Source organism: Crotalus tigris, unplaced genomic scaffold (assembly GCF_016545835.1).
Source record: "Crotalus tigris isolate CLP2741 ecotype Arizona unplaced genomic scaffold, ASM1654583v1 scf7180000024151.2778019, whole genome shotgun sequence".
Lineage (NCBI taxonomy): Eukaryota > Metazoa > Chordata > Lepidosauria > Squamata > Viperidae > Crotalus > Crotalus tigris.
Genome location: NW_024100413.1, coordinates 2,492,681 through 2,513,341, shown reverse-complemented (window position 1 = coordinate 2,513,341; position 20,661 = coordinate 2,492,681). Strand labels below are relative to the sequence as shown.

At 43.5% G+C, this 20,661-nt stretch overlaps 1 protein-coding gene across 2 annotated transcripts in view; it reads left to right on the top strand.

Annotated features, from left to right (window-relative positions):
• The window catches only part of BRINP1 (BMP/retinoic acid inducible neural specific 1), a 60,060-nt gene that overhangs the window by 15,808 nt on the left and 23,591 nt on the right, over positions 1-20,661 (top strand). For both annotated transcript variants that reach the window (XM_039322863.1, XM_039322864.1), the window contains exon 2: positions 5,919-6,186. In XM_039322863.1, coding sequence (XP_039178797.1) covers positions 5,969-6,186 — 218 coding nt within the window. In that variant the 5' untranslated portion in view covers positions 5,919-5,968. The remainder of the gene's footprint in view (positions 1-5,918; positions 6,187-20,661) is intronic.

Here is a 20,661-nt window from a genome sequence, read left to right as displayed (position 1 = left end):
CAGCGTACCACGTCGCTTGCAGACACTGCCTTCATGACCGTTGGTTCTATTTTAATAAATCTCATCCGCTCACTCCGCCAGAGTCTGTCTTCACATGCTTGGGATAGACAAATCCCTTGCTCACCGTGTGTCGAAGACACAACGGCTACTCTCAACCTGGTTTGGCCAGCCTGTCGAAGCTGTTGCCCGGGGTGTGGCCGCTGCGCATGTTACAGCTACTAGGAGCCACAGGTGAGAGCTGAGTATCAGGTGGGGACCAAAGGTGTACGAGCTGCCCTAAAAAGAGGCACGACATGCCCTACACCAGAGGTACTACCCCTCCCTAAACACCCCATACACCCCAAAGATACAGAAGTACGGAAGGAGTACAGAAGAGAGAAAGTGCCCGTGTTATTCAGATTTTTTTAGCCAGAGGAGAGAGATCCAAACAATCAATTAGAATAGAACTGGAAGGGACCTTGGAGGTCTTCTAGTCCAACCCCCCGGCTCAAGCAGAAGACTCTATACCATTTGGTTGTCCAGTCCTTTCTTAAAAGCCTCCAGTGATGGAGCGCCCACACTTTCTGGAGGCAAGTTGTTCCACTGGTTGATTGTTCTAAATATTAGTAAATTTCTCCTTAGTTCTAGGTTGCTTCTCTCCTTGGTTAGTTTCCATCCATTGCTTCTTGTTCTCCCTTCAGGGGCTTTGAAGAATAGGTTGACCCCCTCCTCCTTTTTGTGGGAGCCCCTCAAATACTGGAATATTGCTATTATGTCACCCCTAGTCTTTGAGGTTAGAGACGTGGGAAAGAAGACAATTTCACATTAAAGGTTGTGGATGGACAAAGCACATGACGAAAGCCGGACAGTGTACTTTTAATCCTCAACCTCATTTGCAGGGAAATCAGAGATTAAGGACTTTGGTCTTCTAGATATTATTAAACTCCCTTCGGCAGCACCAAACACGATGAGCAATAAAGACACTGCAGTCCAGCAAGGTCACCTAAATCCTATAAAACTTAATCTTCTTTAGAGATAAAAAAATATCTCAGACCCATTTGTTCCCAAGCTGATGCTTTTTAAGCCTAGTGGAGTTCTTTCCTAAGGAACAATGGTGCATATGGTTGGACATTATGGGTTAGGCAAAAGAGTCAGTTGTTTATTTCTTTAGTGTTGTTTGATTACACCTAGGATCTTGACAGCCTGATAAAGATATACACTGTAAAAAAAGATGTTGAGACTCTAGAAAAAGTGCAACAAAGATGATTAGAGGACTGGAGGCCAAAACATAGGAGGAACAGTTGCAGGAACTGGGCGTGGCTAGTCTAGTGAAGAGAAGGAACAGGGGAGACATGATAGCAGTCTTCCAATATTTGAGGGGCTGCACAGAGAGGAGGGGGTCAACCTATTGTCCAAAGCTTCAAAAGGCAAGAGAAGGAACAATGGATGGAAACAGCTCAAGGAGAGATTCAACCTAGAAACAAGGAGACATTTTCTGACAGCGAGAACAACCAACTAGTGGAACAGAAGTGGCCTTTAGATGTTATGGGTGCTCCATCACTGGACGCTTTCAAGAAGACTGGCAGAAATGGTGTAGGGTCTCCTGCTTAGGTGTGTGTGGGTGGGTTGGACTAGATGACCTACAACTCTGTTATTCTAACTCTGATTCTAATTCTAAACATGCTTCTGTGTTCTCTTGGTCCATTTTTTTTGGAAAAGCACTTTGTTGCATGGAATACTTCAATTTATAACAGGGTCCCGAACCTCTGATACTATGACTTTGCTTACAGACTTACAAGGAACGCTGAGGAACATTGTTTGCAACCAGGTTGACCCAAGATCTACCGTTCTTCTTTCAAGTGGAACAGAGCTGTTTCAAGAAAGGCGCATTTTATTCAGAGGGGCCAAGACTTGATCAGAATTGTCTCTTTTCCACCTCTGCACCCCGCTGCAACTTCTCTGTCCCCTTCCATTTTGTACTGGGAGAGAAACGACAATTTTCAGCATGTCACAGAGAGAGAGGAGGGACAGGTTAAAGCTTAGGTTGGAAAAGAAAAGGTGGGGGAGTTTGATGGATGAGGGATTTGCCTTGAAGACACTTTCCTCATTTGATCTCTGGGTCCCAGTCTGCTGGAGGAGAAACTTAGAATGTCAGCCTGGCTGATTGAAGTCCAAAAGTCTGCTTTGATCCCGCCTCTGGCTCAAATAATGTCCTTTCAAAGCTTTTTCTGACTTTTGGTGCCACAAAGATTCCTGCTGCTTAACTGTCTCTAGAGCTGAGTTGGTTTCAGTGCACAGTGCATTGTTGTGTTGGTGTGTGCATTCAGGTAGATTTGTTCAAGACCTGGTCAATTGTCATGGTTGAACAGTTGGTGTTTGAACAGGGAATGCCTGAGTCAGTCTTCAGGCCTGACCCCAGTCTCTGAACAAAGTCATATATTTGGTTTGTTTAACCAGCTTTCCAAAGTCAGTGAAAAGATACAGGGACGGTTCCTTGCAATGGACTGAGCTTTCTAGTTGAACCTTTTCTCTTTCTTTCTTTCTTTCTTTCTTTCTTTCTTTCTTTCTTTCTTTCTTTCTTTCTTTCTTTCTTTCTTTCTTTCTTTCTTTCTTTCTTTCCTCAAAACTCTTAATTTCTTTCTCCTAAAAAGAGAATGGGGTAGAAATGGAGGCCGAGCCTGTGACATAGAATAGAATAACAGATTTTTCCTTCCTTCCTTCCTTCCTTCCTTCCTTCCTTCCTTCCTTCCTTCCTTCCTTCCTTCCTTCCTTCCTTCCTTCCTTCCTTCCTTCCTTCCTTCCTTAATCTTGCTGGAACCAACTGTGGTTTGATGTGTTCTATGCACACAGCTTCCCACAGAGAATTTATCTTTTGTTTGGGTTCAATTTAAACATGTAAAGAACAGTTGCTGGAATTGGATATGTCTAGTTTAATGAAGAGAAGGACCAGGGGTGACATGATAGCAATCTTCCAGTATCTCAGGGGTTGCCCCAAAGAAGAGGGAGTCAAGCTATTCTCCAAAGCAGCTGAAGGCAGGACAAGAAGCAATGGATGGAAACTAATCAAGGAGAGAAGCAACCTGGAACTAAGGAGAAATTTCCATACAGTTAGAACAATTAACCAGTGGAACAGCTTGCCTCCAGAAGTTGTGGCTGCTCCAACACTGGAAGTTTTTAACAAGAAACTGGACATCCATTTGTCTGAAATGGTATAGGGTTTCTGGCCTGAGCAGGTCTCTTCTCTTCTCTTCTCTTCTCTTCTCTTCTCTTCTCTTCTCTTCTCTTCTCTTCTCTTCTCTTCTCTTCTCTTCTCTTCTCTTCTCTTCCCTTCCCTTCCCTTCCATTCCATTCCATTCCATTCCATTCTTATTTTTGATCCGGAATTTGATACTTAAAGTTTTCCACTGTGTTTAGATGGCATTCTTTCCAAGTTGTTGCTGTTGTTGTTGATATTATTTTGTTCCTGCTTAGAAACAGAACGGCGGAATGCCACTGATCAATCTTGCACACAGATTAATTAGGTGTGAACTTTTACAAGTGCAAAGTGGTTTGTTTCATTAACAAGTTTTGGAGTGGTTTGATTCCCCCCCCCTTCCTCCCCACCCGAACTGTAGCAGGAACATAGGTTGCACCGGGCCAGAAAAGTGAAAGAACATCTTGTTTGCAAAGGGAACAGATGCTGAGAAGCTGTTGTGAGGTGTGAAGGGGAAAAGTGTAAAGTGGACGGCGAGTCTCTTGTGGGCCTGAACAGAAGGGAGACAAAATTGAAATGGGACATTTAACGGATTTAAAATAGCACTGTCTCTGGGTTTAAAGGCAGAATATCACCGCAGGAGAGAAATAATCCAGCTGCATCATGCCAGCTGTTCACTGGGTCTGTGTTCATTAGTTCACATATCCAAGTGTTATTGTTTAAGAATATATTACCACTGATCATGGAGACAGGTAGATCTCCTGCACAAATGGGTTTATTTGTGGGCTCCTTGATCCCCTTTGAGCTTGGTTGTCTGCTTGCAGACTTTTCATTATCCAACTAAGCAACATTGTCAATGCTATAGGAGAGTGGGGTTTGCAGAATGGAGGAGGAGGAGGAGGAGGAGGAGGACAACGACGATGACTGGGACTGAGCTTGGTTGTCTGCTTGTAGACATTTCATTACCCAACATCATCACTGCTAGAAGAGAGTGAGGAAGCGTCAAGCACATTCCCATCAAAACTGACAGGACAAGCCACTAATAAATAGAAAGAGAGTAAACCCCACTCCCTTCTAGCACTGATGATGTTACCTAGTTGGGTCACGAAACGTCTGCAAGAAAACAAGCAAGCTCAGAGAGCACCAAGGACCCCACAGTCCTCTTCTTCCTCTTCTTCCTCCTTTTCTCTGCATACCCCACTCTCTCCTGGCACTGATGATGTTACCTAGTTAGGGTAATGAAACGTCTGCAAGAAAATAAGCAAGCTCAGAGAGCACCAAGGATACCACAGTCCTCCTCCTCCTCCTCCTTCCCCCCGAGCACTGATGATGTTACCTAGTTGGGTCATGAAATGTCTGCAAGAAAACAGCCAAGCTCTGAGAGCACTAAAGATCCTAGAGTTCAACCCTGAGCTACATATATTTGATGGGTTGATGTATTTAAGAATTTATGGGCTGTGTTCAGAACAATATTTATACAACAACTGCACTCCTCAAAAACGGTTAAACAATAATACAAAAATAGGTATACAGCCCCTCATAAAGCTTACATAAAATAAATGAGAGGAGATGGGTGGCAGGCAGGTTGAATAAGTAAATAAATAGATATTTTACGTAAATTATTATCTCCTTTTTTCCTGCCGTGTGCCAACCATTGAATCTATAAAGTGGGAGATTTAGGATAAATCTCCCATTTTATAAATGTAGGAGATCTGGTATGATTGCAGCTGCTGAGCTAGATCTGAAACCAGATCCCGCGATGACACAACTGGAGCGTCACAGATCCTGACCTCTGGGGAGTAACTTTTTAGGTCTTCCTTTCTTTCTTAACTTGCTTTTTTTTAAAAAAAAAAAATTATATGACACCATCCATCCATTCCAATGCGGCAGCCCACAAATCATAGGCTTAATTACTCAACATATTTACCTAATCGCTTCTGACAATGTTTAATTGCCTTTTGTTTCTTAATTGCTTGGATGCAAAGCTAACTTACAGCTAGTTTGGTAACTCAAAAGCGAGTGAAGTCTAACTTCCACACGAGTCCAGCCGTAACAATTGGGACACGGCTCTTGGAAAAGTCTCGTCTACTTGCCAACTTCCGTGCGGTCTCTATAAACCTTCGAAGGGTCCCGCACCTGGAACAAAAAGAAATTGTTTAGCCTCACTATTGCTATCTCGCTTTTGTAATCAGCGTTTGCGTCGGGGACAAATTTCATGCAAGCGTGGGGAACATGTACATGGATGGGATGTAGTGAAGGAGGGAATAAGGGAGTGTATAGGAATGATTGATGTCTTCCTTAGGATGCAATGGCTCTGTTGTCTGATTTTCATTGGTTACCAAAGTTTATAAAGCAACACTACCGACTTTCTAAGGTGTGGCACTTCTGGAAGTAACTCCGATCAAAATGCAGACGCTTGGCACCCGGCTCATACTTATGACCGTTGTAGTGTCTCCTGGGATCACGTGATCCCCTTTTGCAACCGTTTAGACAAGCAAAATCAACGGGGAAGCCAAGTTCTCTTCACAACTATGTCGCTAACTTATCCAAAGCAGTGATTCCCTTAACTGTGTCAAGAATGGTCGTCAAATGGGATAAAGCCCACTCAACTAATGTCTTGTAGAAAATCCAATGATTTTGCTTGCATTTGTGCTTGCATTTTTGTAACTCTTGAACGTCTCTCCCTCTGCCCTTGCTCCTCTCTTTCCCTCCTCTCCTCTTTGCCTCTCCTTCTCTTTCTCTTCAGGAGTCCACGGAATGGCGCAAGAATGAGAGGGAAAAAGCAGAACGAGAAGCATGAGCTGGAGGGTTGCTGAGTTCCTCTACTTCCTCTTTCTATGGGACCATATAACTGTCCACCCTTCTCTCCAGGAGCCTGCTGTGACCAACCAACATGTCTCCAAGGAATTTGACTGGCTTATTTCAGACAGGGGGCCGTTCCACCATTCGCGGAGCTACTTATCCTTTGTGGAAAGACATCGTCAGGGATTTACAACCCGGTATAAAATATACAGGTAGGACGAACGACGGACGTAATCGTACTCCCGAGATGGCGATCTGGAGATGATGTGGCCCATGGAATACGAGCTGGTCATGTGATGCTTTGGAATAAGCAGGACACACATCCCTGATGTGTAGAAAATACAGTGGGGTCCTTGGTGGTCTCTGAGCTTGGTAGATTTCTTGCAGATGTTTCATTACCAAACTAGGACACATCATCAGTGCTAGAAGGGAGGGAAGAGTGGAGGAGGAGGAGAAAGAGGAGAAGGAGAAGGAAAGGAGAAGAATTATGGGGTCCTTCTCTGAGGTTGGTCGTTTTCTTGCAGATGTTTCATTACCAAACTAGGACACATCATCAGTGCTAGAAGGGAGGGAAGAGTGGAGGAGGAGGAGAAAGAGGAGAAGGAGAAGAAAAGGAGAAGAATTATGGGGTCCTTCTTTGAGCTTGGCAGTTTTCTTGCAGATGTTTCATTACCAAACTAGGACACATCATCAGTCTAGAATGCAGTGGAGGGTGGAGGAGAAGGAGAAAGAGAAGGACTGTGGGTCTTTGGTACTCTCTGAGGTTAGTCGTTTTCTTGCATACCTTTCATTACCAAAGTAGAAAGAAGTGGGATTTGCAGAGTGGAGGAGAATGAAAGGAGAAGGATTATGGGGTCCTTCTCTGAGCTTCGTAGTTTTCTTGCAGTTGTTACATTACCAAACTAGGTCACATCATCAGTGCTAGAAGGAAGTGGGGTTTCCTCCCTGTAGAGATAAAAAGTCTTCTGTCAAAACTTTGAAGACACCCATATATATCATCAATGCTGCGGAAGGGCTGTTGTAGATCAACAATTTCTCCATTGCCTCCCAAATGGGAGAGGGTACATGGGTCTAAGTTGAAGGATGCTTAGATTTGAGCTGGATGTCAGAAGTAGCCTCTTCTTTCAAACAATGTGCATCGGATCAGCTTCTTTTAAAGACGAAATAGATCACTATCCATCACGCAGCAAAACATTACTGGTTGGACAGTTGCGGGATTGCAGTGGTTGGTTGTAGGTGGCCAATAAAAGTCCTTCCGTATTTATGGTTCCATCAAAACGTTGTTGTAGGTGACCTCCAGAGAGAGGGAAAAACCCAGTCTTCTTGAATCAAAGGAGGTTGTCAAGGGGTTTCCTACAATTGTGAGCTGCTGTTCTCCTCCAATTAACCCCCACAGTCTAATTTTGGGATTGCTGGCTTTCCAAGGATGCCTCCCTCTAAAGGACAAGATTGATGAGGACTTGTTATGGTGCAAGGTTGAGGGAAAGAAAAAAAAAGGTAGAGCTGGCTGATTTGCAGAAGATTGGCAAGGATTTCGGATCCTCTTCTTTCCCTAATGCAGCAATAAAAACAGTCTCTTTTATGCACACACATGTGCCGTACAGCTGAAAGAAGAGCAATAAGGGGTAATTAGAAGTTAATTTTGAGGTTTGGAGAGACTGTGAATTGGGTTGCATTCTAGTATTCAAAACAAAATTCTAAGATTTGGAATTCTTTTAGTTCTTTAATCTTCTACATTAAGCCACTTTAGTTACATTTGGTTGCATGATCCCAGGCTGCATGAACAGAGGGATAGAATCAAGATCACGTGAGGTGTTCATACTGCTTTATAAGGCCTTGGTAAGGCCACACTTGGAATCCTGCATCCAGTTTTGTTTGCCATGATGTAAAAAATGATGAGACTCTGGGAAAAGTGCAGAAAATAGCAACAGAGACGATAAAATATCTGGAGACTAAAACATATGAAGAACAGTTGCAGGAATTAGGTATGTCTTTTGTTGTTGTTAGTTGCAAAGTCATGTCCAACCCATCGCGACCCCATGGATAATGTCCCTCCAGGCCTTCCTGTCCTCTACCATCTTCTGGAGTCCATTTAAGCTCACTCCTACTGCTAGAGTGACTTGATCCAGCCATCTCATTCTCTGTCATCCCTTTCTTCTATTGCCCTCCATCTTTCCCAGCATTAGGCTCTTCTCCAGTGAGTCCTTCCTTCTCATGTATGTCTAGTCTAGTGAAAAGAAGGACTAGGGATGGCTGCCAATATCTGAAGGGCTGCCACAAAGAAGAGAGAGTCAACCTATTCTCTAAAGGCAGGACAAGAAGCAACGGATGGAAACTAATCCAGGAGAGAAGCAACCTGGAACTAAGGAGAAATTTCCTGACAGTGAGAACAATTAACCAGTGGAACGACTTGTCTCCAGAAGTTATGGATCCTCCATCACTGGAAGCTTTTAAGAAGAGACTGGGCAGCCATTTGTCTGAAATGGGTCTAGGGTCTGTTATTCTGTTTCTCTGTTATTTTCAAATTTTGGGACTCTCACACATAGTTACAGCGATCCCTAAGATTGAATTTTCCCTTCTTCCTGCATGGAAGCGTTTTGTCGTTTCTGGAAATTCAAGACAGAATTTCAGAAAGGTAATTCTATCTAGTCGTGATTTGACTGATTTGATCTTTGGGATATTATCTGGGTGTGTGGCTCCACCAAGATTAGATTCAGTTTGACAAATTGATTTGAACAGTCCATTCAAACTGCCAGAACACATTGATTTGATTGGATAAAAGCATGTGCACAAGTCCTTCAGATCTTCAAATTGATTTGAAGGACCCTGATTGGATCTGATGTAGCGAATCAGTCTGGTGAACTGACATGAAAATATAGGAGGCTGAACTCTCCTTATGCTGGAAGTTCACATGGGTGAATTGCCCTTAAACTCAAACGTTGTATCACTCTACTATCATCTTACTACATTTCAGGGTGTAATGTTTCTGCAGGGTGTTTTTTGTTGGTCACTAGGTCTGTTTCTAATTGTATTTTGAGAGCGTCTCTCAGTGTGCATCCATTATGCAGCTATACCAATAAATAGCAATAGCACTTAGACTTATATACTGCTTCACAGTGCCCTACAGCTCTCTCTAAGCAGTTTACAAAGTCAGCATGTTGCCTCCAACCATCTGGGTCCTCCTTTGACCAACCTTGAAAGGATGGAAGGCTGAGTCAATCTTGACCCGGTTAGGATCGAACTCCAGGCTGTAGGCAGAGTTTGCCTGCAATACTGCACTTTAACCACTGCGCCACCATGGTGTAAATGACACAACTTTCAACTTCCTGGTGAATGTTTACGGCCAATGCTAAGAAGGGAACCAGCCTGTGAGGGAGTTTTCAAACTAGTCGAAGATGTAATGAAATGTTTTGGATTAACAAATTCTTCTCAACCTTGGGCTGAGTTGACAGCTTATTTTCTAAAGACACAGAAATCCACAGGTCTCTTGAGAATATCATGGTGTTTCTCCTGTCACCTATCATGGAAAGGGGTTTGATTTTAACTCTAGGTTTTAAATTGTTGTTTACATCTGGAGACAAGCTTGGTTTGCTGGTTTCTTGATCCTCAAAACTCCTGGAACCTTTTATAGTCAACTCTTCCATTGCCAACTCAGATTGTAATGAAAAGCAGACCCAGTTTTGAAATATTTCCTGCTTCCTCCATGTTTCGGTCTATTCCTTCTGATGTTTCAGGATAGTCCAAAGTTATCAATCTTCTCCATCTGTTTTTTTTTTTAAAAAAAAATCTTAGAACATAGAATCATAGGCCTGGAAGTGACCTTGGAGGTCATCTAGTCCAACCCCCTGCTCAAGCAGGAAACCCTATACCATTTAAGACAAACGGCTGTCCCGTCTCTTCTTAAAAACCTTCAGTGATGGAGTACCCAAAACCTCTGGAGGGAAACCATTCCATTGATTGGTTGTTCTCACTGTCAGGAAATTTCTCCTTCGTTCCAGGTTCTCTCTCTGTTTAATGATCTTCCATCCGTTGCTTCTTGTCCTGCCCTCAGTTGGATTTCTGGAAAACTGCACGATGGGAAAGACTCTTGTCTTTGTCTGAGAAAACAGCCTTTCCCCTTAAATTGTAATTGGCTGACTAAATAACAGTTAAGGCTGATTTAATTATAATTATAATGAAAGGGTAAGGAGAGACGGTTCCCCCCCCCTTCAGGGTTTAAAATTACTTATTTCGCAGGAGTTTTTATTTGAAAAAAAAAAAGCCATTTCATGGCACATAACCCCTTTCTACTCCCAAAATAGAAAGAATCAAGACATTTGTAAAAGCAGATAGAAGATATTTACTTAACTCGGGGGGAGAAAAAAATGTGGAGTCATGCAAAAATGGCTGCATTTATCTCCCATTTTTTTGTGTGGGATGTTCGCACACTAATTTACAGGCTTTGCACGTTAATAAATGGCAACGCTTGGCAGGGTGATTTGATGGGGAGTACAATGGGTATGGAGAGAGACGTTTTATTGTGGTGGCTTATAAATGTAATTAATACCAATAGGAGCAAGCTCACAGAACCATTCTAATCCAGGGCTGAAAGAGGTTTTTTTTTGTTGTTTGTTTTTTTAAAAATTAAATGAATTTATTACATTTGCAAGTGGACTGGCTCCCATCAACTCTGGGCAAGCCACAATTATTGATAAACCCCACTCCCTTCTAGCACTGATGATGCTACCTAATTGGGTAATGAAAAATTTGCAAGAAAACAACCCAGCTCAGAGACCACCAAGGACCCCACAGTTCTCTTCCTCCTCCTCCTCCTCCTCCTCCTCCTCCTCCTCCTCCTCCTCCTCCTCCTCCTCCTCCTCCTCTCTTCAAACCCTACTCCCTTCTAGCACTGAAGTTATTGCATAGTTGGGTAATGAAATGTCTGCAAGACAACAAACAAGCTCAGAGAGCACCAAGGACCCACAGTCATCGTCCTCCTCCTCCTCTCCCTCCTCCTCCACTTCCTCCTCTTTTCAAACCTTACTCCCTTCTAGCACTGATGTTATTACATAATTGGGTAATGAAATGTCTGCAAGACAAACCAAGAGTGCACCAAGGACCCCACAGTCCTCCTCCTCCTCCTCCTCTTCCTCCTCTCTCCTCCTTCTCCACTTCCTCCTCTCTTCAAATCCTAGTCCCTTCTAGCACTGACGTTATTACGTAGTTGGGTAGTGAAATGTCTGCAAGAAAACCACCAAGCTCAGAGAGCACCAAGGGCCCCACAGAACATCTCCTTTGCAGCCGATGAGTATTTTAAAATTCTTTGAAATAAACAACAACAACAAAAGAAGAAACTTCTGTGCCCAAAATGCAGTTTTGGTTCTCCCCCATCATCTTTGCCTACCGGAATGTCTCCGGAGCCCACATTTGTCTCCAAGGCCTTCTTGGAAGATGCAAAAGAAGAGATGGATGCTACCAAGATCCTTTCTTAATCTGAAGAGGGGGGAATTCAAAGGGAAGCAGGCAGCCTTGAGGGCCATCAACATGACGGTCTTCTTCTTCTCTGCCATTTTGTTTTCGAGACCACCTCCAGCTTGGTCAAGAACGGGCCCACCAGCCCATGTAGATTTCCTCCTTCCGGGATAGCCCAATGTGCTTGAACGATTTTTCTTAACGTAAATAATCTTGTTTAAAGTACGAAACCGGTTGGTTTTGAAAAGCCTGGAGATTTTATCGAAGGCGTTTTGGGGGGAAGTTGCAAGAAGACAGGAACATTACTGCATTGCCGAGAAGATTCATTTATTCACCCTCTTCAGCCCACTGCTTGTGCTTCCAATCCTCCCTTCCCTCTTGAGACTTCACGTTCCTTCCCCCTTTCCTTCAAGCTCTCTTCAGCCTCTCTGAAACCCCCAAAAAAGCTTTCTTCCGTTGCCCGCCTGCTGTTACATCCAATTGCTAATTTGCATATCGTGCTTCGGGTTTTTTTTTTTCTCTGTGGCAATTTCCCTGGAGCTCTCATTGATAGGGAACATGGACATGAACACATTAGAATTGTGTCGTTTCCACTGGAAAGCCTCAGAGGTAAACCTTAGCGTCAAGGCTACGTGACTGGCATAAAGCGAGCCACGGGTTTGTTTGTTTTTCTGGATTTTGTTTTGGGAGACAGGACTTTGTAAAGCTGGTGGGAAGATGGCTTTGTGCTCTCTTATATCCTATTTTTTTTTTATAAAAAAAATAACGCCCTATTTGTAATCATAGGATGTTCGGTAGAAGGTACGGAAGTAAGCAATTGTGTACATAACTGTCATTATACAAGGAGAATATATGAGTGGATGAATGGGACATGTAAGACTTTACTTAGGCCATTGTTAGCATCCTGAACTGGGCTCAGAAGACAACTGGCAACCGATAAAGTTGAAGAAAGGAGATGTGTGAATTCTGTGGGAAATCTGAGTCGGCGGACAATTTTGGGTCTCGCTTTCTACTTGCCCAGACTACCTGGTGCTCCTTCGGAAACGAGGCTAACGCTGTGGCTGTTTTAAGAATGAATTATTCTTTCTGTCTTTGGTAGAAAGGGTCTGGTGTGTTTGTGTGTCCTCTGGCGCAACATCCCTCTCCTGCACTGTCATTGTGCTACTGATAAAACGAGGGAACTTCATAAACCTCACGATGTTAGAAATGGTAGGGAGATTTTTGTGGGAAGTCAATCAGTTTCTGAGATAATGGTGTGTGCTGGAATGTAATGTTTTGAAAGTATGCGTTTCGAGCAGATAGATCTATAGATGATTGATAGATACACACACAGAGAGAGAGACTGTCAATAGATAGATGATAGATAGCAGATAGATAGACATAGATGATAGTCACAAAGAGAGAGAGAGATTGTCAATAGATAGCTAAATGATAGACAGCAGATAGATATATAATGATTGATAGATACAGAGAGAGAGAGAGAGACTGTCAATGGATAGATAAATGATAGACAGAAGATAGATAGACATAGATGATTGATAGATAAAGAGAGACAGAGAGATTGTCAATAGATAGATAAATGATATGATAGATAGACAGACAGACAAATAGATAGATAGATAGATAGATAGATAGATGATAGATAGATAGATAAACTGCCATTTTTCCTCCATTGAAACCAACATTCAGAAAACCCGAGTCTCAAAGCACTTAAAACAATTCTTGGAATTCTACTTGAATGGATCAGAGTGTCCTGGATGTAGATTGATTCCTCTGAAAACTTAAAGAGATCCATTTGGAAGTTTGCATATTCCTGGGCTCACTTCCCGACATTCACCAAAAGAGGAGGAACAGGAGGATTTGTCATGCAAGCCTAGGCACCCAGCAGCCATATCAAATTACCTTCCAGGAATCAATGCAGGAGCTTCGGAAGTGCTAAGGCTGCAATACTGCTTTGCAAATCCAGGATTTTTCTTTGACTTACCCAAGCTGTTTTGAAGTGGGGTTCTCAGGTGGAAAAGCAGACTCCAATTCCTTTCAGAATCGTCGCCCTCTCTCTACTGCTGATTTGTCAGGTCACATTGTATTTCTGACAGAAGCACCGAGGCGCTTCTGGGTTGAAAGAGTTAGCGGATGATATCACCGTTGCCTGGGGGAAGGAGCTTCATTTATGTCCCCTGCAGGAGCTTGAGCGATGGACAGGAGCTCACCCCGCCCTATGGCAGCACTTGGGTCTCGAACATGGTCTTGCTAACCTCTAACCCAGCTCCCTAACCTCACGCGCCACCATGCTCTTTATTTGTCAGGAAGGCTATGGCGACATCCAGATGTAGTTTGGTTAGAGTGTGGTGCTGCTGACAACACCAGGATCGTGGGTTTGTTCCCCATATCAACCACTGAACATGAATTGTCCTTGGGGATGTGTGGGGGGGGCGGGCAGAAGCTGAGAGAACACTTGAACTGGCAGAGAGAACTATTAGGGTGAAGAAATACCTGTAGGAATGATTTGAGTCATCAGATCAAACAAAGTTGCTGAAGGCACATCCCCAGCTTCCTTTGTGTAAATTGCCGTTGTATATGCATCGGATAACTGAGGCCTATGAGGGCTGGGGTAGAAGTAGCTGGCGCCACTAAGATTTGCTTGAATGATGAAGAAGAAGCTCCCCTTAATTAAAGAGGGAGTCAAGCTGTTCTCCAAAGCACCTGAAGGCAGGACAAGAAACAGTGGATGGAAACTAATCAAGGAGAGAAGCAACCTGGAATTAAGGAGAAATTTCCTGATAGTGAGAACAATTAATCAGTGGGACAGCCTGCCTCCAGACGTTGTGGGTGCTTCATCACTGGAAGTAATAATAATGATGATAAAGTTGGAAGGGACCTTGGAGGTCATCTAGTCCAAGCCCCTGCTCAGGCAGGAAACCCTATACCATTTTCGGACAAATGGCTGTGCAGTTTCTTCTTAAAAACTTCCAGTGTTGGAGCAGTCACCGCTTCTGGAGGCAGGTTGTTCCACTGGTTAATTGTTCTAACTGTCAGGAAGTTTCTCCTTAGTTCTAGGTTGCTTCTCTCTTTGGTTAGTTTCCATCCGCTGCTTCTTGTCCTGCCTTCAGGTTTTTAAGAAGAGACTGGACAGCCATTTGTTTGAAATGGTAAAGGATTTCCTGCCTGAGCAGGGGGTTGGACTAGAAGACCTCCAAGGTCCTGTAGGAGGACAGTAGCCTCCCCCCCACGAGAAAGAAATATTTTGGGAAATATTAAAAGGCAGAATATTATATTTTCCCAAAGGAAAGAAACCCTTCCCCCCAAAGTCTCTCTGCCCCAAGCAGAAACCAGGTCTGTAGAAATGCAGATGTGATAATCCTTTCAGAAAGACTGGAGCCAGGAAGCTTAGAGCTGATGAGATTAGAAAGACGAAGACTCCTAAAATCCACATACCCCATTCAAACTCTAAAGACATGACCTTTCGGATATAATAGGATTAACCTACCACCATCAAAATACCAAAAGGACATGCTCAAAAGCTCATGCCACAGGAACAGGAAGAACAACTCCAAACACAAAAGCCCAAGAAGGGATAAAAACCCACCACTCCCAGCAACATGTGGTCAGCTTTCCCAGAGTCACATTTCTGTCTGGCTCTCCTCTTCAATAAACTACAGCCTTCTTTCTAAAGCAGTCTCCATTTCAATTATTCCCAGCTTGGACTGGACCCTGATGAAGATTTTTCTTTCAACGGTCCCTTCCAACTCTGTCATTCTATTGTAAATATGGTTTTGTAGGAGATGACTAAACTCAGCCCAAAGGAGAGGTCAAACATGTCATCAGTCTCAACTCCCTTCGCTCCCACAAGAGATCCCATTGATACTTTTTTTAATATAAGTATTTTATTAGGTTTTACAAGGATAAGAAAAGGATGGGATCAGTATGGGTATTGGGTAGGGTTTGGGAGTGGGATTAGGGTAAGGTTAGGTATAAAAATGATTTACTGCCAATTTGCTGTGCCCAGATTCTTGCCAAGAGCTTCAGCTTGGAATAAATCCTTATATTCATACAAACTGCCTGGATTTTCTGATTTCCCTGGTGCTTGACAGGCTTGCTTTTTATCATGTCCTAACTAAATTTAGGCCAGTGGCAATTTTCCCTAATCTTTGGATCCCTGCTTAATGTTGTCCAAAAATTTCCACCATCCTTGCTTAGATGCACAGAGACAAAAATTGCTCTACATCAGCAGTAACCACAGGGCCCCGTTTTGGGAAAGGCTGCTAACGGTTATTCCTGGAGACAGTCCTTTCTCCGCAGCAGATCTGCAGCAGACAGAGAGGCACCATCAAAAAGGTGAAATCAATTACAGTTTTCTTGATTTTTACTTAAGATGTTTATCCTCTGCACTTCAGCCTAAAAGAACTTTCAAGTAATGAAAGTTCCAGGATCTACCATAGATAGAGACGAAGAGAGACAGAGACAGACAGACAGACAGACAGAAAAGAAGAAGAAGAAGAAGAAGAAGAAGAAGAAGAAGAAGAAGAAGAAGAAGAAGAAGAAGAAGAGGAGGAGGAGGAGGAGGAGGAGGAGGAGGAGGAGGAGGAGGAGGAGGAGGAGGAGGAGGAGGAGGGGGGGGGAGGGAGTCCTTGGTGCTCAGTAAAGCTTGGCTGTTTTCTTGCAAATGTTTCATTACCCAAGAAGGTAATATCATCATTGCTGGAGGAGGATGGACTGTGTGGTCCTTGGTACTCTTTGAACTTGTTTCCCTGCAGACATTTCATGACCCAGTAGGTAACTTCATCAGTACTGGAGGGGGGGGAGAGGAGGAGGAGCAGGAATGAAGAAGGAAAAGGAAGACAAAATAAGTCTGACATCATTTTTTTAATATTTATGGTATCTATCATGCAATTTTTCATGGAATTAAAAATTTAAATATTAAAATATGTCCTAATCCCTTGGGACCATTTGGGATGTGCTACTTTGCTTTCTGTTTACCTCCCAAAGTTCAGCCAAACCTCGTTTGATAATTGATATTTTTTTGGGTGGGCGGGATTGGATTTATGCTGAACAATTTTCTGATGATCAAGGAAATCATTGGGCGATCAGCTCTCTTACTGTTTCCAATGTTTGCACCTGCAAGCTGCCTTTGCAGAGTGCCTTTTTCACAACGGTGTAAATATCAACATTTATTTACACTTCCCTTCCTCCAAATGAGGGATGCTACTCCGTCTCTACCCATCGAGATTTCTCCATCCACACATTTGGGCTGCGTCATTTTCGGCGGTGGCCCAAAGACGGTTTCCCATATGTTTTGCTTTGTGGAACTCCACTTTGAGGCGCCAGTTGGCCATAAAATGTTGACAGCAAGTGTGATCGTTGCCAGGGACTTATTCATGGCGGTTGGACAAACGGGATCAGAAGCTGGGCAGACAGAAGAGGCATCAGATCACAGCACTCCGATTTTTCTAGGCTCCAATCCTGTTGAAAACGTGTGAATTGAAAGCTCCTCGCTACGTTTCAAAGTTCAGCTTTGAATTTTAGCTTCTAACAACTCAAGAAGAGAAACCTGTGAAAATGTCCATCGTTGACGTTCTGCAAAGGATGGGGAAGCGGTTTTGTCTGTCAGGGTTTCAAAAATCGGTGGGCACCCACCGTAAAGATGGTCTCCTAAATTGATCCTGAAGTGGGTGAGTTTGACAGCTCTGGAACTATAGGAAGAAGACAGGGATGTTGAAGAAGTGGTGTGGGCTGAAGCAACTGGTCCCACAGCGTCATCCAGGTGGAGACCTGGGCTTGGTGAAGGAAAGCTTCTGTGGTTAGAAGAGAGAAGGAGATGTATGTTGTCGAGGTAGGGTTGGTGAAGCTGGGAAGAGTCCTGCGAGATAAACATTGGTTTGGAAAGCTGAGAAAGAGAGATGAACGTGACGGAGGGAGGGGAAGAAGGATGGAATGGCAAGACCAGGGTGCGGAACAGAGAGTCCAATGGATAGTCCGTGGATAGTCCAATGGTCATCTAGCTCAGGTGTCTTCAAACTTGGCCCTTTGAGGACTTGTGGACGTCAACTCCCAGAATTCCTCAGCCAGGAGTTGACGTTCTGGGAGTTGAAGTCCACAAGTCATCAAAGGGCCATGTTTGAAGACCCCTGAGCTAGCAGGATGGTGATGCGATCCAGAATGGTATCCTCTCAGCCAGCTGCCAGACCTGAAAAAAAAAAAAACATGGGTTATGAACAAATGTTGTAGGAATATTCGTTGGCTAGAGACTTTAAATGTGTTATGCATAATAACTGGTGGGGAAGTGAGGCTGTGTCAATTTGGTAAAATTCTAGTAATGCCTTGGTTTTAAGTCAAGGCTAAAGAGTCCATGGTGGGCTTGTTTTTGAGCCGTTCCAAGCAATGCTATGTTACTTATGAGTAACATCACTGTCAAAGATGATCTCTTCTGTGGTCACTTAAAATAGTCAACCTCTATCTTTCCTTCTTTCTTTTTGTCCTTCCTTCTTCCCTCCCTCCGTTCCTCCCTCCCTCCCTCCCTCTCTTCCTTCCTCTTCCTTCCTTCCTTCTTCCTCCCTCCCTCCCTCCTATCTTTCCTTCCTTCCCTCCTTCCTTCTATCCTTCCTTCCTTCCTGGTCTGGCTAAACCACCCATCTTCTTTTATGCGTTGTGTATGTGAGAGAGTGTGTCTCCCAACAGACCCGCTTGTTATGGACGGGGAGGGGGAGAGAGAAAGGTCACTGGGAAAGAAATGGAGTGAATCAAGTAGGTGGGGGAAATAAGATGTTCTTTGGATATTCTGGCTGTAATACACCCAGCGCATGGGGGGTGGAGCGTCTGCCCAAGGGAAGAATATCTTTTGAAAATATCTGTTGAGAAAATCTTATCCTGGCAAAATGTGCCTGCAATACAGAATGCGTATCCTCTGAGAAATGTTCATTGTCGTTGTCTAGAAATGAAGGAAAAGTGGGAAGAAGAATAGAAAAGAAAGGAAAAAGCCTGCCTTTGTGGCGGGTTGTGTCAGGGGAAGACGTAGCCATCAATGCAGAAAAAGCAAAGTTGGAACTGCTACAGAAAAGCAAGACCCACCCTTGCCCCTAAATCTGCCAACAGGATGGGATGTCCCTTCCCTGCTTCTGGAACTATCCAGGAGAGAAGCATGCAAAAGTCACATCAAATCTCTCCTCTTTGGCAACGTTATTGCTCAGTCAGCATTTCCCCAAAGTCTGTTATTTCGCTTGCATTCTTTGTCCCTGAGTAATAAGGATAAATCATGATAATTAACACTGATGAGGAACCCCCTGATGGTCTCAGTCTCCTCCTCCTCCTTCTCCTTTTCTTTGCAAATCTCACACCTTTCTAGCACTGATGATGTTAGCTAGTTGGGTAATGAAACATCTGCAAGAAAACCACCCAGCTCACAGAGCATCAAGAATCCATAGTCCTCTTCCTCCTCCTCCTCCAGCAGTGATGATGTTATCTACTTGGGTAATGAAACATCTGCAAGAAAACAATCAAGCTCAGTGAACATGAAGGACTCCCTAGTCGTCGTCGTCCTCCTCCTCCTCCTCCTCCTCCTCCTCCTCCTCCTCCTCCTCCTCCTCCTCCTCCTCCTCCTCCTCCTTCTTCTTCTTCTTCTTCTTCTTCTTCTCCTTCTCCTTCTTCTCTTCCTCCTCTTCAGGTATTTTAGTTGATAGAAGCAAAATGGAAGCAAACCTCTGCATGGACTTTACATCCTAAGCATCACCGTTAATACTTGTGCCATCACAGCTCCTCTTAAAATTTTATCTCTCGCCCGTTTACTTCCCTTGTGTCTTATGCGCGGTTAAGCATAGCTCTTTGAGAAGTGCCTCCGCAGTAGAACTGGGTTTTGAGCTTCTCAACATGTCAGAATAGACAGCTGCACATTGATGGCAACATATTTGTTTATTGTTTATTTTATTATCTTGCTGTAGGGGGTTCTTTACTCTGTTCTTCTCCGAGAGACAAGGTGGCTTTCCATTACTCAACAGAAATCAAATGCTTCCGCTCAACATTTTGAAACTGTGCAGAATCTGCCACTGATTCCAAAATAGACAGGTTTTTTTGTTTTTCTTTCTTGTGCATGACTAGTTTGGGGTAATGTCGCTGCCATTTGAATCTTGAAGGATCTTCTGTAGGCAGCTCTGAACAGAGTTAAATGCCTGTCAGCTAAGAGGTGAAAAAAAAAAAAAAGGATATTCAACAAAACGTTGAAATAGAGAAAGAGCTGCTAGTCAAGGTTTTTAAACTTTTAAACTTTCTGAAGTCTTCTTCTCCTGTGAAAAAGGCTTTTGTCCCTCTGCCTCATCTCGAGGATTTTTCATTTAGACGTGGAGCTGATTTTTATCAATAAAGGAGAATATCTGTAGCTCAAGTTTGAAATGAGGGGTCCTTGATGCTCTCTGAGCTTGGTTGTCACAACTAAGAACCATTGATTTTTATCACTTGAATAAATGGTTATTGGTCTCTTCCTTTCAATGGATGGAAACTAATCAAGGAGAGAAGCAATCTGGAATTAAGGAGAAACTTCCTAACAGTGAGGACAATTAAGCAGTGGAACAGCTTTGCCTTTAGAAGTTATGGGTGCTTCATCTCCAGAGGTTTTTAAAGAAGAGACTGGACGTGGTATAGGGTCTCCTGCTTGAGCAGGGGGTTGACTAGAAGACCCCCAAGGTCCCTTCCAGCTCTATTCTGATTGATTATCGCTATGCAACTTTCTTGGTTGATGCCGTCTGAATGAAAGTGTGTGCAGTCAAGGAAGTAGTCCCCAAAGCCCGTGCAAAGTGCAAGAAACCCACACACTTCCTCCTGTGGGAATTCCACCATTTCTCCAACTGTTTCTTCTGCCAAGAGTTAATTGCAAGCCATTTCCTTCTGATCCACCTGGAAAAAGGGAGGGGAGATGAAGACAAGGTTGAATGTGGTCTTCATCGCCTTAAAAGGGGGCCTTTATTCCTCTTCACCTTCTTGCTGATATGACTTCTGTAGAGGGGTCCTTAGTGCTCTCTGAGCTTGGTTATTTTCTTGCAGATGTTTCATTACCCAACTAGGTAACATCGTCAGTGCTAAATGGGAATGGGGATTACAAAGAGGAGGAGGAGGAGGAAGAAGAAGGAGAAGGAGAGGAGGACAATGATTACTGTTGGGTCTTTGGTGCTCTCTGAGCTTGGTTTTTTTCTTGCAGATGTTGCATTACCCAAAATAGGTAACATCATCAGTGCTAATTAGGATTCCTTACT